Raw genomic sequence first — 26,284 nt, 5'->3', positions numbered from 1 at the left:
AAACTTGGAATACCAGAAACATCCGAACAATCTAGTCTAGACTAGACTAGACAAAGGGAAAATAAAAAAGCATAGCATTAGAGGCGGAAACACAACTCCACATATCGTAGTGCCCCAAGGTTCTCAAGGTCTCTGTATCGTTACAGGTAAGAGTTCTCTTTCTTCTTTCTCGCTCTACTTCTTGTCTTTTTAAGTTTTTCTCTACCTAGTTTGTGGTTCTGATCTTGGTTTCGGTTTCTTTTGATGAGCTTGGTATATTGGATATGTATTTTCTCCCCTTGTTTTATTTGTGCACTAAATCTGCATTATGGTACATATTCTTTTCTTTTTTAACCTTTCGTTCAAGGTATTTCTAATTTCTGTCGGATAATTTCTTCTGGAATTGATGTTGGTGTTACTTGCTCCTGCTATACATGAGAGTGTAATTTGTTTTGATTCCATGGTTGATGTTGGAATGGCTTTTTTCTCCTTGAATATCAACTATTTCATGACATGCGAAGAGCATAAGTTTTGCTGCTATGTTGTTGTTCATTTTTGAAAACTCTCCGTATGCCTGGGATGGTTTTGTCTCTGCAAACGTAGCGTTGTGGAACTTTGGCGTCGGCTAGGTCTTTTCCCTCTTACGAGAAAACAATAGTTCTCACGATATTGTCTCAAAAATTTATAAAAAAACCTCCCACGACCTTCTGCTAGCTTTCCTCTCTCGGCTGCCATTTTGCCGCTGATGTTGGAGATTCTAAACTGAATATTATTAGGAGTAAATGTGGCAGAACGGCCGTAAGAATACCTTGGCAGAATGTTCTACTAAATCTGAACCGGCTTATTAGATAACCTAAATTTTATCCCACTACCTTAGTCATTATATTCTATCACCCGTTGGTGTTGTTCTTTTTCATTAACAGTGCAAGTTGAAACCTCCACTCGCTGGTTTCTTGGTAGGGAGGTAGAGGAAGGGGCTTAACGTCTCTTCCATCCATTTTTGCTTCAAGTTCCACACCAATTCGTGTGATGCCCATTGCGTTGGAGCCTCCATTAACAGAAGAAAATAAAGATATGTTGATTACAAAGTCTCTAATTTTGGATTTGGGGAGCAAATAGATATTCATCGGAAGATTTTTGGGCAGGATCTGAATCTTGGTTGGACTCAAGTTAATGATAAGCTCATTGTGGTGAAGGTAGTGGAGAGGCCTTGGAATGTAAATGTGTATCCCAACAGAAATAGACTTCCATTTCCATATAGCAGGAAGGGTCTTTATGGTTTAACTTGGACACCTCTGAAATTGGGGTAACAATGCAGAAGTTTTTAGTTCTCAAAACCCTGTGAATAATTGGAGGCAAGGTCTTTAGAAGAGAACTCCACAAAGGTTTGATGCTATCACCTAAAACACATGGCCGTAAATGAGTTGGACCCAACTCCATGTGTATTTGTCTATGTTGCTTCAAGCTCTTTCTTCTTATGTTCCTTAAGCACACAATAGTGTATATACACCTGTTAAAACGAACTCCATGAAATAGCGAATCAAAAAATAAACAAAAGGAAAAACACAGAGATTTAACGTGGTTCGCACAACAATGCAGTGTGCTACGTTCATGGGCGAAGATGAAGAGCTTTTCACTGTGTAGAAGTATAGAAGGAGATCTCACAACCAATTACCAAGGATGGTGTTATAAGAACTCTCACCCAAAACCTTCACCGAAAGTCCTAAATCTGTCAATGACATGGTAAGTAGGTTAATCCATTGGGTAGGGTCATACTGCGGGGGTGTACCCCCCCTCCATAGACCGATGTTAGTGGTGGGCTCTGGGCTAGGGCTAATCCATTTCCACCACAGATCTCCAAGAAAGGTCATTCGGGTTGCCCAGCAGAATATGTTGGTGTATTTGTTTTATTGTGACCAAATTCTAGCCCTTACCTTGGTTCTAGAAATGGTGAAAGATAAAAAAATGCCATCTTCTTGCCATTGTGTCATATGCCGTAACCTGCAAAATTAAAAGAAGGAACCATGAAACTTTAAATAGCATGGCTGTATGGATGGCCAACACAACATTAAATCATTATATGCCATCACAACTACAGATAGAAAATTTACAAACAAAAAAGCAGCTTTGTGGAATGGAACATGTTGAATGTTTAAGCAAATCTACAATCACAAGGCCATTGCTACTAGAAAACTGGTGACCCACTGCAGTCACCAGCTCAAGGCATTAATTTGTCCGCAGCTGCAAGCTATCACAGCTGGCTACATCAGGCATTTTAGCGCCCTTACCATAGTAAGTGCACCGACCTTCCCCTTTAACTCATTTCTTTCTTTGTTTAAGATCTACAACTTCTGGTCTTCACTGCTCCCATGTTGCCTATTGTTTCACGTAGGTCTTCTAGACATGGAGAATTCCTTTTCTTTTTCGTAAGATCAGGTTTAATAACCACTACCATTCCTCTGTACCCTCCTTCCTGAGCCTTGAACTCAGTTTGGAATGAAAATGCAATTTAAACACATTTAATTGCCAAATTCAATCCAAAGTAGTGGTTATTTTGCAACAGTATGGGAGTTCATGTTCTTAAACAGAATAGAATTTGATGGCTGTTTTATTTGTGTTTTAACCAATAATGGTTGAGGGGTTGGCCAGTCTTCAGAATCTTGGCCCACAAATTTTGTATATTGGATCTTGTCCCATTTTGTAATGTGACTGAGAGTGGGAAGAAAATAAAAAAACATCAGGGTTTTGTTATTTCCTTGAGAGCTTTGTGGGGTTAAAGATGTGATTGATCATTCTGTTAAGTTGGTTAAAGATGTGCACAAAGATAAAATTTTCATTACCCATGCAAGTAAATTATTAGAGAAGGAATTGAAGAAGGAAGAGGGGGAAAAAACAAAAAAAACTTTGCTGCCATTGTCGAAAGGGATGGGATGAGAGATGAGGGCAAAGATTTATTTTCTTGCATAGATTTTGGTATCGGTCAGGAGGAAACAAATCAAGGAGGTGATGGTAATTAGGGGGCTGTTTGGCTTCCCAGATGGAATCAGATGAAGCATCACCTCGAAAAGCCCAGTTAAGGCGATGCATTATTAATGAATGGTACACGTGAGTGATTACCGGAAATGGATTATTAGAACCCTATCATGTTGCTTCATCCTTTGGGTGGTTTTACAAATGGAGATGATGTGCCATTGGATGTTCAGATGGAACAACATGGCAAGTACAGTACTTCTTGGGAGCCAAAGCATAAAAAAGAAGAAGAAGGAACAGATACCTCACCCATCGGTAATGCAAGAACAACACAGTTGATTGTAGAAAGCTAGGGAAAGGGAGGAAACATTCGAAAATGATTGGAATAGGTAGTTTTGGACTTTTGGCAAGAATATGAGAAACCAGGTTCTTCTTGTATCTACCCAACCCAAATATTTTTGGAAGCTTTCTCTCATTTCTGTCTTTCTTTCTCATGAAACATTGAAACATCAGAAAGACGACGAAAAGAACAAATACGACCTCCCTCCTTCTAAGGAAGGGGAGAAACGGCTGGGGGGGGGGGGAAGGGAAGGTACGAGTGTTAGGCTTCAAGAAAAAAGAGTATTAAAAACACATACGAGGGCTGACGTGGGGCAAAAGAGTCTCAATCAGTTTCATCTTTAGGGGTTTACCCTAATCTTCTGTTGTTCGTAATTTCAGATTTATTGATGGGGGTAAAAGGTCAATTAAGCATGTAATGAAGGTTCTAGATTTTATCAGCTCGAGTACCAGGGGATTTTTGTTCCTCTCAGATTAGAACACGTTGTTCAAAGAATCCAATGGTTAATAGACATGATCGTGTTTCTATCTTCTTAAAAAGTTTTCTAAACTATAGTAACACATCCCCAGAAAACACTTTTCTCTTTGATAGAAACCCCTTGAAAGTATTAAATTTACCTAATGAGGCCAACATTCTCCCGTACACCAACAAAACCAGATTTTTGGTTTAAAACCCAGATTTTGTTTTGCCTGTATCTGCACAGGCTGTATTTTTTGGCACTTGCTAGATACTAATCAAATGGTTAGAGAATGGTAAGAGAATAATTAACTTGGTTTGGTTAAAAATAATCTTAAAAATTACAAGAGACCACCCTAATAACAACCAAATTCACAGAAAGAAAACCCAAAGCCTAGTTGAAATGAGATTTGCTGATGAAAACCCTAGCTGCCCTTGTCTCCAATGTTCCAATCCGTCTTAGATCTCTAGGTTGCGATGTTTATCTTCCATCTACTCCCATTGATGTTTAGTCAAGATTTCTGTTTTCTTTTTCTGGTTTGGGTAGAGTATTTTTAGGATTTTGCTTCGGAAGAAGAACCGCTGAGAGAGGGATTGGAGTTCCTATGATCTCTCTTATTGTTCCTCTCTGTTACTTTTTCCTATCTCTCTGCATCTTGATTGATCCATCCAGTTATTAATTCAACTGTCATATTTTCTTTTCTTCTACCAGTGGGCTTAAAAAGGGAATGAATTTCAGGACAGTTTTTCCATTTTCTGTCAAATTCCATCACTCGAACAAACATAATATTTCTTTCAGGAAACGATCAACGCCATAGATGGCCTTGAATGTATGAGTTACTTGACCCAATGAGGACCAGATGGTACGCTAACTGACGTATAAAAGAATTTAGGAGTATAAGGGGTATTTTAGCTAGCCAAGCTATTTAACAAGATTTTGAGTGCAAAGAGAATGTGATTGGAGGAGGACGATAATTTCAATGTCAATCTTTACTGATGTAGAAAAATCATAGTACCTCAAGGACTTATTTGGAATGTCCAAGGGAAGAGAAGGAGCTCAGTCATCTATCTGGACATTAATTTGGATGTGTATGAGGGTGTAATGAAAAGTGTCAAAACTATAGAGGGCCAAGGTAGGGGACTTCCTAATTACAGTTGGGTTTCACTGTGGTTCAGCTCTAGGTGCTTTATCATGGATGATATATCTAGGCAAATCTAAAATGAGGTCCCTTTTCATATGCTTTTTTTTATATTGTTTTTGATAGATGGAATAGCATTGGAGATTAGGATGAAGCTGGTTTTATGGACCTTTGGAAAGAATGTAACTTCTGCCAAACTATGACAGGCGATGATGTTGTAAAGCTTGAGGAATGAGAGCTACCATGAAATTAATGCTTTAGGTACCTTGGAGGTTTATGTGACAATGCATGTGTGTTAAACTTAATGGGAAAATTGTGGAGTACAATAATAAGACTGGCCGGGACATCTTGTGCAGAATGTTGGGCAGTTAGACAGTGTATTATTGACAAGATGAGTATAACAGGGATGAGAATATTGAGGAGGATGTGCAGCAATTTCAAGGGAGATAAGAGTTAGGAATGATTGTGTTTAGGGTTAGATATCCTGGATCTTCTTAAGTATAACCAGCTCATGACTAAGGGCGTTAAGTGTTTCGGCCATGGGTTTTAGAGGCCAATAATGCTGCTGGGATTGTATTTCAGATCTGAAATTGTATATGATTTCAAATTTCAGATTTGAAAGTCAAATCATACGTGAACTAGAATTCGGCTAGGTTAAGGCGCGTTTGATAACGTTCTTAAAAATGTTTTTGGCGTTCTTCTGTTCTTTGGAAACGGAAGAACGAGTTACAGGCGTTTGTTAAAACGGTTCATTCTTTTGTTCTTTTAAGAACGGACCAATCAGAAAAGTGGTCTGAAGAATGCCTTATGCAGAACATCAAAAAGATGTTTTTACCAAAGAATAGAAATGGAAGTGATAAAATTGGTCCCGATTGAAACCTTAGAATGTGTTTAACAGACATCAACTTATTCTAATAGTGTTCTAGAAATATTTTCAGAACGGATTGATCGAACGCCCATTTCCAAGCAAAGAACGGTCTTTTAGCACAGAAACACTAAAAAATGATTTTCCATAAGAACTGGTCTCTCAGAACAGTAACGTTCCCAAACGCATACTCAGGGTTTGGGGCATGGGTAGGTAACCTGCAGGAGTTGGTATTATCTGTGTTCTGTAGTTTGGGGACTGCTTAGAGTAGGTAGGGGCTGAGATATGAAGGTTTGAGAATTTTCTGGAGTTTTAAAATTCTGCAGCCTCTCAAGGAAGAAGATGAAGTGTAGAAAATTTCAAAACTTTAGAAAGAAGGCTGGTTTGGGCAAATTGAGGTTAGATCTTGGTTGAGCAGGCTTGGGCGATCCCAAAGAGAGTATAATGGGGTGTTTTGGGGCTGGAATGAGGGAGTCCTAGTTGGGGTGGGATTTGAAAACGTGGAAAGAAGAAAGAGATGGGAGCTGGCTTCTAGATGCTTGAAGAGGTTGGGGATGTCTTGCACTTACTTTTGAGTGGGTGCTTTGGTGGAATTCTGCCGAAGTAAGCTTGAAGATGCTTGATTACTTGAATTAATGCCACAGGAATGCTTTGAAGAAGATGAAGTTGCTGCTATAATTTCTAAATTTGAGAATTACTCTCCAGCCTAGGCCGTAAGGGTTTCCTTACCCGCAGCCCAAGCCTCTTGTTTAACTCAAATCGACCAATCTACTTTATTCAAAATTAAAAAGCTATATATAGCCTGGATACACGACTCTTTGACTTGACTTAGGATTCCTTAAGTGGTAAGGATCCCACTGTTGATTAACTATTGAACTTAGACTCTAACTAATAGGGAATTGGACTAAGGGTGGGTCTCCTTTGTACTTTAGGATACTACTACCCTACATGGACTCTTACTTAAATGAAACTCTTGCTAATTTAAATAAAACATGAACTCAACTAAAATAGAACTACTTTAAGATAAGGTTCCTAAAATTAAGGAACCTTATCCTAACAACTCAACCCTAACTAGACTGGACTGTAACTCTTAAACTACTCACTCAAAATTAGAAAAATGAAGATAGATCCCTGAAACTTGGATTGAGGGGATTCTATCAAGATCCATACAGCCCCAAAAGGGGGCTTGAAAAATTACCAAAATACTCCTAGGGTATTTGGCCAGTTTGAATGCCTGGTTGGGGTTAGTCTTTGGTCCCAAAATTTTGGGAGCCCAACCTAGGATACATCAGCTCTCCCCTTCTTTAAAACATTTGTCACCTGATAAATGTGCTTGTCATGTGTTTCTAAATCAACTCTTTGGAGGGCTTTCAAGTGGACTTGAGTCACTTGACCTCTCATCTCGTAGTGAGGAGGAAGTAGTAGGTACAGGGTTGCCAGAACTCAGCAAGGATGATGGCTTGGGTGATGTAGTCTTCAAGTCTAGGAGTGTCTTCTTTAATGAACTAGGAGGACATGGGGTGGTGACTAGTGAAGCTTTGGGAGTCCTTTTCAGTTAGTACCTTTATTCTGTTGCTATGGGCCGTAGGAGGTTTCTAGTATCATCCTCAAGAAAAAAAATGAGATCCAAAGGAGGGCCCTTTGCATGGACTTGGTGTTGGTATGCTGCTATTGTTTGGCAGCAATATGGAGCCATCTGGTGTAGTGGATACGTCATCAATGGAATCTTCTTCCCTAGGGTAGACTTGTCAATCTGTTCTATCACCTCCTCTGTAGGAAACTGTTGGACTGGTGAAGAGAGTTCACCATCTGGTTGTGGGGCTTTGGAGTTGCTGGTGGTGTCTTGGTTGAGCTGTTGACCGGTTCCTTCAGGTTTAGGATCCACCAAGTGCTGTGTTTTGTTACTGGAGTCCTTCTGAATTGCTTTGAGGGCCTACTTCTTCTTGATCTTTATTGGTAGGTTCAAGGGTAATAGTACAATCTTCTGACCTTTGAACCTGAATTTACACTCTTTTTCCCTTCGCATGATGGTTACATCGTTATCATACAACGAGCTAAAATAATGTCAGACAATCCCATAGGTATTACATCACCCCATGTCTCCTCTGAATAAGAATGGAGACTAATGGGAACTAGACACCTATGAGTGCTTCTTGTTCCTCACTGTTTACAAGGGAGACTATATGGGGTTGGTAATCCCTCTCAATTTTAAAATCAGCCCTCATTACGAATTCTTCAGACACCACATTAAAGCTACTGCCACTATTAACCATTACCAATGCTTTGTGTTCACCCAATTGGACTCTAGTGTAGAAGGGGCAACTCCTCTTCCAGTCTTCATCTTGCTCTGCTGAAAACACTTTTAAGATGGCATTGATGGAGAGGCTGCCATAGAGTCTTCGAATTCAGTTTCTTCTTTGCACATTGAATCACCCATGATGCTGACTATTGCTGGTTCACGTAGCTCTGATACCATTGATGCAACCGAGGGTTTAGGGTTAGATATCCAGGATCTTCTAAAGTAGAACCAGCTCACTGTTAAGGGCTTTAAGTGTTTTGGCCAAGGGTTTTAGAGGCCAATAATGCTTCTGGGATTGTATTTCAGATTTGAAATTGTGTAGGATTTCAAATTTCAGATTTGAAAGTCAAATCCTAGGTGGACTAGAATTCGGCTAGATTAGGGTTTGGGGTATGGGGAGGTAACCTGCAGTTCATAGCTGGTAATATCTCTGTTCTGTAGTTTAGGGATTGCTAGAGGAGGTAGGGGCTGAGGTATGAAGGTTTGAGAATTTTCCGGAGTTTTAAGACTTGGTAATGTTGCATACTCCCTCCTATCGCTTCCCTTGTATATCTTGGATATTTAGGGGCTTATCAGAATCTAACATGATATCTATATCTATATATCTATGTATCTATATCTATATATATCCTTCATCTGTACCTCAAGAGTCATGAGGTATATAAATTCCTGCATTTTCACTTGAAAAATATATTTATTCATGATATAACCCACATTAGGTCTTTGGGTTTGGTGGGTTACTCAGTTGCTTTAAACTCAATTTGTATATAATTATAACTTAATTCACTTAGCATATCTGGTAGGGCCAGGCTGGGCATGGCTGGCCTGAGGGCTAAACCTGAACCCTACCTGACCTTGCGAGAGGGTCAGTTAATATGTAACCTAGAGCCCTTCGGGTTGAAAAATGGAAACAGGCTCAGGGTGTTTTCGGGCCCACAGGGGTTTCATTAGTACCCCCTTAATGAGTAGGAAAGTGTCTTTGCTCTAATAAATTCTTCTATTAGTGTAATTGGCCTGGACCATGATATGTAACACAATAAAGTGCACAGCTTAGGGCGGGGACTGCCATTCAATTTGTTCCATTTGGCATTTTCTTCTCTGAAATTTATCAGATGTATTTGAAGTCTGATTTTAATTTTTTGGATGCTGGAAAATGTTTTTGGAATTATTCCTATTTCCTAGCATGCATAGTTCATGGGTTTTCATTTTTATGAAAAATCTGTTAGTCCTGGATGTGAACCACTGATTTTATTGCTCATCTCCTACTCCGGCCTCACCCACCTCCAAACCTGAAGACCCCTAAACCTGAAGCCGCACAAACAACCCCACTAGAGAAAAACACCAGTCCCTACCTCGCTTCCCCTTTTTGGTGCTTGTTGAGCCATTAGTTTTGTGTCGGTCTCCTTATCATTCAGTGTCACTGAACTGATGTGTAATATGTGCAGGTACACAGCTCTCTTGAAGCAATAAGACATCTGAAGAATCATGGCCAAGCATCATCCAGATCTGATCATGTGCAGGAAGCAGCCGGGAATTGCAATTGGTCGACTTTGCGAAAAATGTGATGGAAAGTGTGTGATTTGTGACTCATATGTGCGTCCCTGCACCCTTGTACGTGTCTGTGACGAATGCAACTATGGATCATTCCAAGGAAGATGTGTGATTTGTGGAGGGGTTGGGATATCTGATGCCTATTACTGCAAAGAGTGTACCCAGCAGGAGAAAGATAGGGATGGTTGTCCTAAGATTGTCAATTTGGGGAGTGCTAAAACAGATCTCTTTTATGAACGTAAGAAGTATGGCTTTAAGAAACGATGAAAAACATATGCTGAATTCATTTCATCATCTCTCATTGTTCGTCACACAAGCCATTCGGTCGATAACCCATATTTCTTGGATTTTATCTTTAGTCTATGTCTGGTTTCATGAGTTTCTAGGCTTGATGTAAACAATTTTAAGTCCTGTTTAAGGGATTTTGTGTAAGACAGTAGGGAGAAAAACAATGTTTGATAGTAAAATCTGGACCAGTGGACCTACATTAGTATTCCCTCCAGAAGAAGACAGAAGGGTTGAGATGTGAACATAAATTTCATGGTCAGATCTCACAGTTGAATGCCTGAGTATCGCTGCATGAACTTTCAAAGTGGGAGTGTAGACCATGGGTTATGTTTTTGCTTCACATTTGTGATGCATCCGATGCCTAAACTTTGGTTGTATTATGCCTGAGAATTCTAACACTATATTTTCCTGGTCTCTGGTTTGCACTGTATCTGATGTCAATTTTTCGGTTGGAAGTGTTATCTGACCTTATTGGAGCTTAGAACAAACATAACCTTATTTTAGCTCAACCGGCTTGGCTGTATGGATCTTACTAGTTGACTAAATGAGACCAGAGAGTTCTAGTAATAAATTGAAGCATACATCAAGATAATTATGAGACAGAGACAGAGTAGCATTTTAAATATTCTGCTTTTGTCACATTAATTTTATTGAATCCGAGTCTCTCAAAACACTGTGCACTTATAATCACCTTATGTGAAAAAATCTATTTTGTTTTGATAAATGAGCTGAATCATGTTTTGAGCGCCTAGACTTAATGAAATTCATGTGGTGACGATCCAATACTCCAAACTCCAGGTGGCTCAACCCGTGCCTCTCTGACCCATTCTCTGTATGTGAAATCAACCGTGCGTCTTTTCTCATTTGGACATTTTATTTTTTGATAAAGGGCATTCATATGGATTAGATACATGAACATACATATCCTTTATCATTACTTCTCCAATGCACCAGATTCTTTGACTCAAAATTTGTAAAGAAGTCGTTTGCAGATGGGTATATGTCTTGAGATGGATAAACCCTTCTCCAGGGCTAGAAAACTTCTATTTCAGCTTTTAATGGTGGATATGCAATTGAAAATTACAGGCTTAAGAGTCCAAAATATGAACAGGTAAAGTAATTATCCCGGTGAATCTTACTACCACTGACTCAAAAAACTTTCGATGGGAAAACAAAAGATAGTAGACTAGGCAGAGAAAAAGAGATGATGTACTGGAGTTTTAAAGTGAGAATTGTTAAGTAGAATGGATATGGTGATGACAACCTCTTATATAGAGAGGTAATAAAACCAAGGTGGTCCCATATTTGAGTTTGGATTTTTTACCCATTAGGATATAGATATGTGCTTCCTTCACATTTCTCTATCATATCATAGAAGTGTAACACACTTTTGGATGCATGTAAAATAAATTAGACGTGGACCTTCAATTGTCCCATCCTTATTGTGTGGTGTAAAAGTGTATGGGGAGCACACACCTGATAACATCCACCACATGAGTTCGGATCATCTCCCCCGACGAGGAGCACTCTGTGTTTCCTGACGGCTATTGACCACAAATTTTTAGGGGCTCACACGATTAGGGCGATGGGTTTTTTTTTTTTTTTATTTTAAATGTTTTTATTATTTTTTACTTGTGGGCCCCACATAGTTTGTAATTGTAAAGCCGTTAAAAAAATGATCCTCACTCATTCTACACCCTCTTTTCCCCTCCCCTCGTGAGATTTTGCTTCCGCAAAAAAAACAATAAATTCTTTTTGATTTATTAATTGCTATACGTATCTGTACTCGAACTATTGGTATATACTCTACAAAAAAAAAAAAAAAAAAAAAAAACTATTGGTATATTCGAATTTACTATGCTGACCACTATTAAGGGTAGTTTTGTAAATTCATAATTATATAAACTTTAGATTGTTTAAATTCAAGTTTACAAACTTTCCCTCGGTAGCCGAGTCCTCTTTGTCGCAGGATAATTGAAGATGTGACACACGGTCTTCTCTCTCTGGGTGTTACCAGAACGCAGAAATGGGTGTGAAGAACCTGTGGGATATCTTGGATTCGTGCAAAAAGAAACTCCCCCTTCACCATCTCCAGTAAGTTTTTCGCCTTGCCCCAATTATTTTTCTCACTAGTGAACTGTTCCCAAACTTTCCCTTTTCCGTCACCTATTTTACTGTACAGTCCTAATTTAATGGGAGCAGGAACAAACGGGTCTGTGTTGATCTCTCCTGTTGGATGGTTCAACTTCAAAACGTCAACAAATCTTACGTTGCAACAAGGGACAAATTTTATCTCATTTCTCTCTTTCACCGGCTCAGAGCCCTCATTGCCTTGAATTGTAGCCTGATTTTCGTTACAGGTATATTTGTTCTCCACTTAAATTTGTTTTATACTTCTACCTCATAGTGGTTTGATGGTGGGTGGTTGTTTCCTTCTACTCTGACATGCAGAAGATTGGATTTTGGAAAAAATCATGTGGCCTTTACTCTTCCCATTACATGTAGAATACTGGGTTTCTTTTGAAAGAAAAAAAAATGTGACAAAAAAATGTGTACTTTTCAATAAATTTCTGGTATTCATTGCATGTTAATAGCTGTTAAATATCAAGGTCTTCTTTTTTTCTTCCTTTTTTGGTACTAACTGATAAATTACAAGGTTTATTCCCAAGTAGAACGACAACGTTAGAGACGGTTGATTAGTATGACAAATAGAGGTTGGAGCTGCCAGTATGAGTATGCTAGTTTGAATCTGAAATGCCAAAAGTTACGGCTGTCTCCAGTCCACCCCTGTGCACACTCGTTTAATGGCCCTTAGAGCTAAAGTTCTATGCCCTAGGAAGTTCGTGATTTTTCCTTTCCTGATAAAAGACTGATTTATGGTTCAAAACCAGTGAAAGATGTAGTATGATCAATTTTATTATGTGTTATCTTGGATGGATGAAATTTGTACCTTGATTTCTGTTGTGCAACAGATACTATTGAAATGTGTGTTTATCTCTAAATTCAGGTTGTCCTCTTGGAGTTGGGATACTCTACCCTGATGGGTAGAGATTTGTGCTTCCCTCACACTTCTCCACCACACATTATGAGGGGGGGTCCACTTCTGATTTTTTCTATCAGAATTGAGAGGTGGGTTCCCCTTCTAATATGTGGTCGAAAGGTGTAAAGGGAACATAGACCTCTACCTTTTGACAAGTAGAGGAATCCCAACTCCAATTGGGGCTAACAAGATATCAAGTTATCAAACCTGTGGGATATGGTTATGTTCACAATGGGAAATAGCATGAGAAAAATTATGTATGTGATTGCATTCTAGATGCTGTGCTTTGGATCTGGAATTCCAATGGTTTAAGTTTATAAACTGCATAATGTGCTGTCCTTGGAACTGCAATGCAAATGGTTTAGTTTGTGCACCTTGTATTTTGGGCAAATTATGAGGGAAGAGTGTGGCATCTGCGATGCTCAATTTTCTTTTAGGCTGTTGGATCTGTCTGAGTTAAATCTTTGCCCAGCAATTTTTTCTCATTCGGTCCACCTTATACATTCAAGTGTATACAGTATATCCACCATGTTTGTCTGTGGCTGAGCTTAGGTTTCACTATGGATTCCCTAAATCTAAAGGAATATATGGTTTAGAATATTTGGGTCAAAGATTCTGTAGCTAGTTGGCGCTTGGCAATGGTGCTCTGTGGCAAAAGGTAAGTGATGTTATTAGAAGGATTTATTACTCTTCATTATTGAGTATGGATGCTACTCAAGTGCAGGATTGCATGTCCATATCTACAGGGGACAATCTTTTTTGAGCACACAGAGGTCACACTCATATCTGGTAGTAATTGATTGCTTGATTCCTGTTTTCAGGCTTTACTTCACTAGTTCTGTTTAATCCATTGATGTGTTAATAACTGGTTTTGCTTTTAACTCTGTAACTTAAATTTCATAAACTATTAGACCCCTAGGTCCCCTAACCAGTGTCAGTTTTCAGCTCCGATGGAGTTTCCTAGTAGAACAAAGCCATAGAATCCTGATCTAGTGGAACTGCATAGTAGCACTGAAGGGACCACGTGCATAGCAAAAATAGGAGTATATGGTTGAGTTCTTCTTAAATTTAACTAGTGATCCAGTCAGATCTGAGACCATCCTATATGCATGAGTTTATCCAACAGTGGAGTTGCTATATCAGTTTGCAATCTGGCAGAATGGCGTGTGCAATGTAGATAAGCTTATCTATGCTGGACCATGAAGTGCCAATTTTCCAATATAACTAGAAGTGTGGATATTGTCTGTCTTTTGCTTACTGTTTTGTATGCTTACTTTTTCTGCATTTACTGCATTTTTTTTTCGTTTTGTTTTTTTCTCTTTTCTTTGGCCTTTTCATTTTGAATGATGACTTAGTCAAAGTTGGAGTAACCTTGTCATGTCAATAGATGGATCAATTCCCTCCATCAAGCTATCTACTTATAAACGACGATTGGGATCAGTTACTGAGGTATGGCCATTTCTTTGCAGTTCTTTATCATTGACCATCATTCTTTTCTTCCTCCTATTTCATATTGATCATTAAGGAATGATACTAACAGCTTTTTCATGATGCATGCCCCAATAAATTTTATAACCTTTCAAAAGAATGACACTAACATTGTTCTTTTTTCATGCCCTAAACAGATTACTAGCTTGGATACACATTCATCTAATGTATCTTCACTTCGTAGAAATATGGGATCTGAGTTTTCATGTATGATAAAAGAGGCTAAAGTCCTTGGCATGGCACTTGGGATCCCATGTCTAGATGGGTAATTTCAAGTACTGACATAGAATTACATTTCCTTTCTTTTGCTTCATTTTGAGGCTTGTTCATTTATGATCTTGTGCATAAGTGAAACATTTGACTTTATACCCTACCTTGATGTTTCTGTTTTATTTTTTTTTTTTCTCTCCACTTAAATGTGGGTTTTCATGTTCAGGCTTGAAGAAGCTGAAGCACAGTGTGCATTGTTGAACTCAGAAGCATTATGTGTGAGTAGTAAGTCCTTTGATTTTGTTATAGTTGGGCCATTATATACCAAAAATCTGTAATTAATAATATCATCATACCAGGATGGGTGTTTCACAACGGATTCAGATATCTTCCTTTTTGGAGCAAGGACAGTATATAGAGATATTTGCTTGGGTGAGTGCATCTTAGACTTAACTGATATGCTGATTTCTTGAACGAAGTTGTTCCATTTGGATGTTTTCAATTTAATTCTCTTCCTCTTGCATTGATGAATTCTGATTGCTGTTCAATTAGGGGAAGGTGGTTATGTACTTTGCTATGAAATGGCAGACATTGAGAAGAAACTTGGGTTTGGAAGGAATTCATTGGTAAGTTTTGTGTGTCTATCACTATTACATGCTGACAGGAAGCATCCTTATCTTTTCAGTTTCGATCAATTTACTACACCTTTAACTGTTAAACAAAATTAAAATTTTGCATTTAGAACATTTCACAACACCTTAAACCTTCATTGATAGCTTCCCTGTCACCTACTTGATTAGCCTTTCCTTCAAATGCTAACAATGACCAAAACCTAGCATTCAAATGGACCCCACCCCTGTTTTGACATATTTAAACTTGGCTGATTCATAGTAGATCCTAGAGTTGCCTCCTTCCTAGTTGCTTACTAGTTGAGGAATACATCATTAGACTACTTGATTTCCCATCAACAGGCCTAGACCAAAGTATCTGTAATCACAGTAGTTTCCAACTCACTAAATCTCATAACAACATACTTTTCCAGCAAAAAAGGAGGCAACAGCTATAAACTTTTCATTCTTAAATCATTGGGTGCAATAGCTTTGCAAACAATATTTTAAAATATAAGGTCCAAACAAAATTTGAATTTTTCTTCTTTTTTTGGCATCCTAACCTAGTCTTAAAGAAAACCATCTATGCATGGTAAAGGAATTGGAGTGATTCAAATAAGGCAACTGAATCACCAACCAAATCAGAAACTCTATCCTAAACATTAGGGTACTTATACTAGCCTAATAAAGAAAAGAAATTCTATATTTGTACCTCCTTCCCTAATTCATGCCCATTTAACAGGCTTAGTACAAATAAACCCATTGAATTAAAGGCCAACCTTATATAAACTAACTCAAGCTTATTTATACTAGAATAAACTCACTTTTGTTGAGTTATATGCATCAATTCCTTAACAATCCTTCCAAATGTGATTTTGTCTTGAGTTGGAAGTTCATAAGGAAGTGTGTGGAATAGGATCTCAATAGAAAACCATATTCTAGCTTTTAGTTGTTGCAAGGAAGAAGTCTCTTTCTATAATAAGTCTCTCCATTAGATGAACTCTTACAAAGCCTTCAAGGCATAAATTGGATTTCATTATGCCTCGTTTGTTTAGAGTGGTTTCATGGAATTGTACTTCTCCATTCCTTTGGGATACTGAGACTGTAAAATCTTTCTCTAATAATCAAACCAGTAGCAAGAATGAAAAGGAAGCAAAGAGGAGGACTGAATGAACCAGCAGAAAGAAGAGAACTTCTTGCATCTCTGGACAGGCTTCGGCTTCCCAGAATCACAGGTGTCACATCCACCCATCCGGTACCCTATCTGGAATAATCGAGTGTGTGATCCACAGACCCGAAGATCAAGTTTAAGAACGATCATATCCATTTAGCACAATAATATAATCAAAAGCAAGAACAAATTATTGTATTCAAGTAATTTAATAATAAAAGTCAAGAAAGGATCTCAGAAGGATCACCAAAGAATATCAGAGTGCAAAAATAACAAGATACCAATCAAAAGGAACTGTAGAGTATAGCGGAAATATACCTCAGAAACATATGCGGAAGGTAGATCGAAATCTAAAGCAAGATCTAAGCTATTACAGATAAAAGTGGAAGTCTAGAAGATACAAAAGAAATCTAATCAACATCTTCTGTCGGCTCTTCTTCTTCTTCAATCTTCATCTTCTTCATCGTCAGGTCATCCTCTTATAGCTTCAGGTCAGCATTTAAGTCACAATCCCATCGGCGAACAAGACGATGCCGATTGCCATCAATAGGTACCATCAGAGCAGTCCAAACCTATGAGCTGGCTGCCCCACTGGTCATGACCTTCTCCAGAGACTTCCGGAGCTGCACCACATAAGAAAGGTCCTCCGTATCGTAGCACAGGTTCTCTTCCGAACCTGGCAGGTCATCTAAAAACAAGTTCCCCAAAGGGTAAGCTTAAAAAGAACTTAGCAAGTATCCAATCACAATAAGCATCTTCACACACAATCAAAGGCAAACTTAAGTGCAATGATATGAAACAATAATGCAAGTTGCTTATAACTCTCTATATATATGCTGGTCTCTATTGGCAGACACTCTTTAAGTCACAACACCATACACCTCTGGGTGGGTCTCAAATTACTCTCCCTCAGCCTTCCCGACATCTTGGGTTCTCCGTTTGGTAAATGGGTCCTGAAACCTTCCCGGACATACCTTGGCTGGAGTTTAGGTCAACATTCTCTCACATCACCATTTTGTCTGAGTAGTGGCGCATGTACAGGGTTAATCTAAGCCCAATGCAAGTCATCTACTGAGTCACATCTACTTAAGATTAGATACGTCCATTCCTCGCTTCCCGCGATCCTGTCCGGTACCTTTCCCACTAGAGTCACCGTCTCCTTCCCGGCTACGTAGACTCTTAACCCTATTTGTAATCCACACATAGTAAACGGGAAGCTCTCGTGTCCTCTCATGCTTCCCGCAATCTCGAGCGCCCAGAGCCCAAGTCTACCACATGTAACCCTACCAATGAATGACTCCCACAATGTGATTCATGTTCTCTCATGCTTCTCACAATCTCGAGCGCCCACAAATCCCCATTGTTGCCACGGGTCACTCAGTCTCAATTCCCCTTCCGATGGGGTCAGATATGACAAGGGTTTCCTAGCCAAACACTTTTAGAGCAATCCTAGGTATGTCAACTAGTAGTCAGGGAAAGCGCCAAGGGGTACCATAGGAAAGCGTCCCGTACCACTTCCACTGGTGTCCAAAGACAGAAATGCCAAATGGGCATTCCCCATTCCACAACCACAACTTATGCATTCACATTGTATCATTATTCCATACACCTCACATTCACATTCATATTCATATTCATATCATAGTCCATATCACATTCACAACATTAAATCATCAATTCCAATATGTAAATCACATTATAAACATGCTACTGTAATTACATAAGTATCATGATGTAAAGAAAACAAAACAACAGTAGCTAGACCATGCATTCATGTCATAATCAAACAAGGTATGTAAATATGCATATTGTGAGTGGAATACTCACCTCGAAATCCGAAATTATAATCTTCAAGTAAGATATCAGAGAACAATTCCAAAACACCTAAACAAGCTTGAGAAAACATGTATAGGTCATAAGAAGTAAATCCAAAAGATTGGAGTTGAAACGGAGACAAAACAAGGCAAAAGTTGCTGTCAACAACCCTTTGGTTGATGCTCTTGGTTGATGGATCGACCAAGAAGATTCAGTACGGACAGAATACACTAAATTGGTCATAACTTCTTCGTTTGAAGTCCGATTACTCCGAAATTTGAAAGGAAACACCACAACAACATACTAAGATTATCTAAGAAGGTTAAAACATCTAATAAGGTCAATAGAACATAAATCTAACAAAACCCATAATAGGCTAAAACCATGGATCAACATAGAAAAGCTAGAATGAATGGGGATTCATTCAAGGAGATAGAATACAGTAGATCAGTAATAGAAAACTAATAAGAAACAAGCCTAACACTGATTAGAATGGAAAACTACAATAAGAATAGATCATGCTAACAAATCTAAATCAAAATCAATGAAAATCACCATATGGCTTCAAGGAAACATAGAGTGAATTCCCATTCACTCTAAGACAAAGGAGATCAGCAGTTGGGTCATTACAGTAGTGCAATACCTTCCTCATAATCAAAACAATGAGAAACAATAGTAATTAGAAGAGATTAAAGAAGAAAGAGGTAGAATACCAACCTTGTTGAAGAGAAATCAAAGTAGAAACTTGGAGGAATGCTTGGGGATCTTCCTTGGCTTGAGGAGGAGGCTCTAGGGTTCTTCTCACATTCTCCAGTAGTTTAGAGGCCAAACAATTTGGTTTAGAACGAGGTTTCAATATATAGGAGTTCAAACCTTCCAAAAATATCAAAATTCAGTTTTCGAAGCTGTTTTGGTCGATGGTCTTGGTCGATGGATCAACCAAAGGGTCTCCCTTCTTCAATTGCTGAATTTTGGATCTCCAGGTTCAAAACCGACACTTAGGCCTTCAACCAACTTAGGGAAAAGTCTGACCTGACTTCGTAGGACCTTCCAACATATCCACACTGAACTCTGGGTCCCACTTCAAGGTCAAACAACCTCCAAGTCACTTCTTTATCCAAAACAAATAGGGTGTCCAGACTAGGGTTTGGGCTGGATTTCACAACAAGCGCTTTTTTTGTATGCTGCAATTACCATATCCTGGCGGACTATTCTATCTACTAAGATAGAAAGACATATTACAAGAAATCAGGACAGAATATTCTGTCCAAGCCACAAAAAATAGAACACATATTTTCTTGAAAATAGAGACTCCAGCACAAACTGGAATAGACATTCAAATGCAGATCTCAATCCTAGAATAAAAACTACAGCAATCTATCACAAATCTCAACACTCCCCCTTGGAGCATACAAGTCTACCATGCACAGCTTGGAACAAATAGATTGAGAAGTAGTGTTTGATAAGGCCTTAATGAACACATCAGCCAACTGATCAGCAAAGGACACAAAGGGTATCGAAATGATTTTCTTCTTAACCACATCACGAACAAAAATGGCAATCTACCTTTATATGCTTTGTTCTCTTCTGAAAAACAAGATTACTGGCAATATAAGTGGCAACTTGCTTATCACAAAACACTTTCATAGGAGAGGAAATTGGAAACCCGAACTCCTCCAATAAGGAATGAAGTCACATCAATTCTACAGCCATGTGAGAACCATAGCTCTACGCTCAGCTTCAGCACTAGATGAGGACAATAGTTTGTTTTCACAAGGTTTCCTCCAAGAAATGTACAATAACTTGTGGTAGATTGACCGCCAACTATTAATCCTGCCCAATCTGCATTAGAAAAAGCAACCAAATCCATACTCTGGTTGGGACAATAAATAAGTTGCTTACTAGGAACACGCTTGAGATATCGAAACACTCTTACCCAATGGGCTTCCTAGGAGACTACATAAACTAACTCAACACTCCTACAGAATAAGAGACATCACGCAGTGTAACTGTGAGATAGCTAAGTTTTCCAACAAAACTTTTGTAACGATAAATATCATCTAGGCTAGATTTTAATTGAGGGTCTATAGGAATGTCAGAATGTTTGGAGGCAAGAATTTCAGTTTGTGTCTAAAGGTCCAAGATATACTTCCTCTATGACAAATTAATTCCTTTTTTTACCTTGGATAACCTCAATTCCAAGAAAGAATTGTAGGTTATAGTCTTTAGTCTGGAACTGTTTCTGTAGCTATGCTTTAACTATATTAATGGCATTAACATCACTTTGTGAAAGAATTATGTCGTCAACGTCCACAGCCATAAAAACTATATTGTTGCTCTGCCATTAAACAAAAATGGAATGGTTAGGATAACATTGAACAAATCCATAAGACTCCATAGTACTACTAAATTTCTCAAACCAAGTCCGTGAAGACTGTTTGAGACTATAATTGATTTATGTAACTTGCAAACATTAGTAAGATCCTCCTTTTGAGAAACATCCCTAGGAGGTTGCTTTATATTAACTTCCCTATGGAGGTCACCAGTACAAAAATGCATTCTTGATGTCCAGCTCAAGAATTGGCCATTCAAGATTTACAGTCATTTTCATTGACTTCTATCCCTCACTCAAGAAGTGGCCATTCATATATTATGATGTAAAATATGTAGTAATAAGTTGCAATTACATGTCTGCCACTACATGCCTGTTTGGATATTACAACCAGATTATAAAACACCAGAACATGAAGTATGAAATAGAAACTATTTTCTGCAAAATCCAAATTTAGTTTTTCTCTTTCATTTTCCCATGCTATTCTGATTAGGTTGCTTTCTTGTCTAACATGTAGTTTGTGATCTTCAGATTGCTCTGGCTCTTCTTCTTGGTAGTGACTACTCTCTGGGAGTCCGTGGTTTTGGTCCGGTGGGTAGGAAAGAATTGTTTATTTGACTCTCTAGTTTATGATGTTTTGATGGTAAAGTTGCCACCATGAAATGAATTACTTTCTCTCTTTCGTTTTAATTTTTATAGGAACTTAAAATGGTTTTTCTTTTTTCCAATGTCCCTCTTCTTAAGGTCTGTAATGGAGTGGAGAGTTTCCTTTCACTCTCAGCTCAGTTTTTTATGCGAGAACTGTTCCCAGATAGAGAAAGTATTGGATACTTGTCTCTTTAGTCTCTGCAGGCTAATGAAACGGGATCCTACAAAAGCACACTTTTGTAGTGTGCGTAGGTTCTTGTCTAGTTTCTTATATACATATCAGTTTTTTTGCAAAGTCCTATTAGTTAAGGCATGTCGCTGAGTAGAGACCTTTCACGTTTTTCATGTTCTTATTAAAGTTCTATAGTTGAATTTTGTGTTTTCCTAAATGTAGGAGACAGGATGCGAGGTTGTTAAATCAATTGGAGATGGTGTCATTCTTCAACGCATTTTATCAGAGGGATTGGCATTTGCAAAGAAGAAAGAACGTAAGAAACAGGGTCAGATTCTCAGTGGCAATGCAAACAAAGAAAACAATCTGTTTCATAAGATGAAAATTAATGGTAAGGCAACAGAGAAAAAGAACGGGTAAAGAAAAAGGAAAATGAAAACCTTCTAAGATTCTTGCTTGATAAAATCAGAAATTTGGCCAAATGATATAAACCATTTTTAAGATCCATAGGCTATAGTTTATTGATCAAACCTTCCAAGGATTCTTGTTGAACTGAATATATGTCAATTTCCAGGAAGTTGGAATGTTTTCTCTGTGAAGTTATGCAACTTATGCTAACCCATTAAAATTGCAGCACAAAAATTACCTGGAGATCTTGAGGTTTTGCTAATACTGTTTCTGTATGGGTACAATGCTTAATATTAATTTGGCAAGAGGATTCATAGATGGGAGATTTTTCCCATCAAACCTCTTTTACAGGGGTGGAGATTTTTCCGGTCATTTCAGATTGGCATTTATACCAATCTGACTGCATTCAATGCAGATCATGCATGTGCATGACCATGCATGAAAACCATTTCATATTAATATTTCAACCAAGGAATCAAAGGATTTTTACATTTTCATGTTTCCCTATCTCGGGGTTATCTTTGCTGTTCTCACATGAATTTCTGCCAATGTCTATTTCTGTACAGATTAAATGCTCAATATTGATTTTATTTCTGAGGAATTAATTGATTCCACTATTTTGCATTATATAGTTTAGGACTTTAATTGCAGACATGATTCAACTATTTTGCATTATATAGTTTTAGGGCTTTAATTGCACGCATGTAAATGCTGGTGCCCCAGTTGATGCTTTATACCCTTCATAAGCATCTCAAATTCTTAACTAGACATGCTAAAGATACCAGAAATCCCACACTTATAATCATTAATTTATAGTTTTGAGACTGGGGGAATAGGAGTCCTAGGTGATTCTTGTTCTCCCAGTACGGTGTGGATAAATTTCTAATTTTATTAATGGTTCTACATTATTGTTCTACAGGGGTAAACCAAAGGGGGAAGGGGGTGCAGGGTTGGAATGAAATCTAGTTTTCTGTCCATTCAGGTCATTGGATTCTTACTTGATAATTTTGAATGTGTAATGATAACCCTTTCCAATGTGTGTTTCATGATTTGTGTAGAAAGTGAGCAAAACCCACAGGATAAACAGTGCGTACAAGTAATCAATGCATACTTGAAGCCAAAATGCCACTCTCCTGACTCAGAAGCTGTGCATAGGTACTGTCTCATACTGCCATGTTTGCAAGTTCAATTTGGAACCTCATTTTTGTAGACTATAAGAGGTCTAAAATGTAGTTTGGTTTTTGTCTGATCTATCTAGTTGGATTTCTGTTCTCACAGTAATTAATATTTGATTTATTTACCTATTGTTTACCATATTCTTATTGAGTGTTTTGTTATTCTATTTTTCTGGGATGTGGATCTGCAAGTTTCTGAATTCTCATAAAAAGTTAAGATGCAGGATTGAAGAATTCAAGCCTTGTGTGCATATTTGATTTGTCTATTTTTCTAAACAACAATATGTATGTTGAGTAATCACCTTAATTTGTAGGTTGCTTTTTCAACATCCATTTCAACGGGAAAAACTTCAACAAATGTGTGCTGAGTTTTTTGGTTGGGCACCTGAGAAAACAGGTTTGGCATTCCCCATGTATAATTTTTCAAATATTTTTTGGATGCCGATTTTACTTGCATGTGGCTGCATATGGAATATCATGGGATACACTGGTTTGCTATCCAGGACCAGTATTTTGTATGTTCCATCTAATGGAATCTTCTATTGCTATTACTCTTTGTTGTGTTTGTATTTCAATGACTTAGCCATCTAATCCAATGAGCTAGGTCTTAGTTGCCACATTCTTCAGATTTTCAGCACAACATTGTCATGTTACTGTAATTAAGTGAAACAATATTGGGTGGCAGACTAGCAGTTGAGTTTTTTCCGCCCTATTATTGGATGTTTAAATTGATTTGCAGGTAAATGGTTTCCAAATTGTAGAACAATTGGCAATATTTGTTCAGGACTGCATACCTTTTTTGATGCATAGAGATTATAGAGGCATGCCTCATCACCAAAAACTGCCCCTTTTCAGGTTGTTTGTCCTTGAGCTTATTGATTGTGGTTTAAACAGATGAATACATCCTCCCAAAGATTGCTGAGAGAAACTTACGGCGGTTTACTTACCTGCGTAAAACTTCATCAGAAGTAGGACTTGAAATACCATTGTATGAGGTACACACTTTTAATCACTTCTTGCTAATTTTTTTGTATAGACATTGGTTTTATATTGCATGGTTGTCAAGGTGGCAAAGCGACCGTAGTGGTTGGGGCTCCGCCTAGGCGACAAAGCACCGCCTAGGTGGCAATAAGGCGACCAAAACGGTTGGGTCAAATTTTTTCAATGCAACTACTTTTAAACTGATAAATTTCTATTGAAAGGTAAGCAAACATTCAAGAATAACATTCATCCAAAACCAAACAAACATTCAAGAATCATAATTATGGAAGATTATAACCATTAGTTCATCTGATCAAGCATCATAACATATGACTATGAACTATATCAAATTGTAAGTATGAAAATGAAAATAGTAATTTTATGTTTGTACTCACCTCTATGATAGTGTGATGCCAAGTAAGTGCTTTGTCCATCTAATGATTCATTGATTTTCCGGTTCTAAAATGACTAACTATTAAATTTATATATGGCTTTGTAGAATAAAATTTGATCGAAAAAAAAAATATTATTATGTACAAAATGTCAAAAAAGGACCATTTTAGAGTTTAGGCGGCAAAAAGGCTCACAAGGCGACAAAGTGGTAGCAGCTAGGCAAAAAAAAATTGCTGAAAAACTGTATGTTAACAACGCGGTGGCAATAAGGTGGTTGAAAATGGCTTTACTGCCTAGGCAGACGCTTTGAAAACCATGTTATATTGTATTCAATTTTTTTGGATCTTAAAGGTGTTTTGCTTATTCCTTATCTTTCGGTCACTTAATGTACAGTGGCTATCCAATGCATCCTATATATTGATTGACATAGATGTGTGATGGTTTTCTTTCCCAATTTCCACACCAGAATGGTACTCTTGATGTTTTGCTTGTTGTATTAGTCCAGGTCACCTTAGTCCATATCTGTAGTTCTTGATATACTCTTTTTTTTATTTCAGTTGCCGGTTACGTGTCCTATTTCTACAATTATCAAGCACAGAAAAGTGCAGGGTACAGAATGTTTTGAGGTTGCGTGGGAAGAAATGGATGGATTGAAAACTTCCATAGTCCCTGCTGATCTCGTTGAAAGGTATAGTATTAAAAGTTGTTTTCTCCTCAGATTTAGAATATTAATTCTCCCTTCCTCTAAAAATGTGTGAGATACAGAAAGGTCCATAACCAGTGCTGTTCCTGCCTATTTGGGTCCTTGGTGGGATGAGTGGACTCAGTCCTAAGTGTTGGTGTTTTCACATCAAGTGCCCACCCTCAAGACTTGAACCTGGGCATTTGCCCTGGCAACTGAAACCAATTGCCAATCCATTGATAATTTTTTTCCTGAACAGAAAATAATTTTAATGCCAAACCATTGATCTGTTTTTTGGGCATACTTAGTGTTGTGCTTTTATTTGGGAAAGTATTTCATGCTTCGGCTCTTGCATATATGGTTACAGGATTTTCTGTTATTTCTTTAAAGAATTGATAGTTTTGGATCTTCTTATCTCTAGTGCCTGTCCTGAGAAGATAACGGAATTTGAAGTTAGGAAAGCTGAAGCAAAGAAACCAAAACGAAATGCGAGGTCGAAGAAATCAGAAAGCGGTGTTGCTGTGTCTGAAGTTAATCAGAGGTTGCAGGATCTTTTGCTTGACATTGACGCGCAAAGCAATACGACAAGTAGTGTAACCCTTAACCACCCAGTTGCTTTTAGAAGTACTGAAGCTGAGGTCATTAATCTGTTGAGTCCTTCCCCAGACGTCCCTGCTTCTAAGGTATTGGAAGGTCATGTCATTGATCGACATATTGATGTGCTCAATCTAAGTGATTCAGATATAGAAACTTCACCTGAACATGCTAGGAAGGCACGAGAGTTGAGAATATTTATAGCCAGTATAAAAGATGAATGACCCATGAAGGAAATTGAGAGGAGTAAAATATACATTCATGTTCTCTTCTGTTTCAGAATTTTTTTTTTGGGGGGGTTGGGGGGTGGAGATGTTATGGAAATGGATCTGAACTTGTGTAAAGGTAGGTCAGTTTCAATCACCCAATATTGAAGAGTGAAAATCTGGTAACCTGGATGTTTGGAAGCTTTTCTAATCCTTTATGAATGATTATGGAAATCAATGTGCTTTTTCAACCAAGGAACAGGCCTCTTCGTCACTTGCATGGGATGAGATTTTGGCATCAAGGAGAACTTGCATATCCAATGTATTAACTTTAGATTGTTCCCTACTTGTATCTTTTAAGGAATGATAACCTTGTCAATATCAAATCCTAAATATTCTAATGGAAAGGAACATTAATAATTACGAAAAATTTAAAGGATACTTCAAGATAATTGGTAAAAAATATGGACACTT

The 26,284-nt window shown here is 38.0% G+C and overlaps 2 protein-coding genes across 3 annotated transcripts; both read left to right on the top strand.

Moving 5' to 3' along the window:
• Window positions 1-10,290, top strand: LOC149030100 (PHD finger-like domain-containing protein 5A). The gene is made up of 2 exons (XM_089142411.1): window positions 1-146; window positions 9,494-10,290. The coding sequence occupies exon 2, from the start codon at window positions 9,534-9,536 to the stop codon at window positions 9,864-9,866; it is 333 nt and encodes a 110-aa protein (XP_088998537.1). The 5' UTR covers window positions 1-146; window positions 9,494-9,533; the 3' UTR covers window positions 9,867-10,290.
• Window positions 10,291-11,842: 1,552 nt separating this feature from the next.
• On the top strand, window positions 11,843-26,284 carry LOC149030099 (single-stranded DNA endonuclease family protein). 2 transcript variants are annotated; one of them, XM_089142410.1, is made up of 14 exons: window positions 11,843-11,981; window positions 12,090-12,247; window positions 14,315-14,376; window positions 14,553-14,680; window positions 14,852-14,903; window positions 14,985-15,057; window positions 15,178-15,251; window positions 21,083-21,142; window positions 21,594-21,687; window positions 22,838-22,934; window positions 23,269-23,351; window positions 23,849-23,949; window positions 24,886-25,016; window positions 25,432-26,284. In XM_089142410.1, the coding sequence occupies exons 1-14, from the start codon at window positions 11,914-11,916 to the stop codon at window positions 25,826-25,828; spliced, it is 1,578 nt and encodes a 525-aa protein (XP_088998536.1). In that variant the 5' UTR covers window positions 11,843-11,913; the 3' UTR covers window positions 25,829-26,284. The 2 variants fall into 2 exon arrangements, with proteins under 2 accessions (XP_088998536.1, XP_088998535.1); XM_089142409.1 differs by having other exon boundaries at window positions 21,594-21,762; window positions 25,432-26,282.

This window comes from Hakea prostrata, chromosome 1 (assembly GCF_041222555.1).
Source record: "Hakea prostrata isolate BN-2017 chromosome 1, UWA_Hpros_2, whole genome shotgun sequence".
NCBI classification, from domain to species: domain Eukaryota; kingdom Viridiplantae; phylum Streptophyta; class Magnoliopsida; order Proteales; family Proteaceae; genus Hakea; species Hakea prostrata.
Note: the sequence above shows the minus strand (reverse complement) of the source record. Positions and strands in the feature narration are given on the sequence as shown.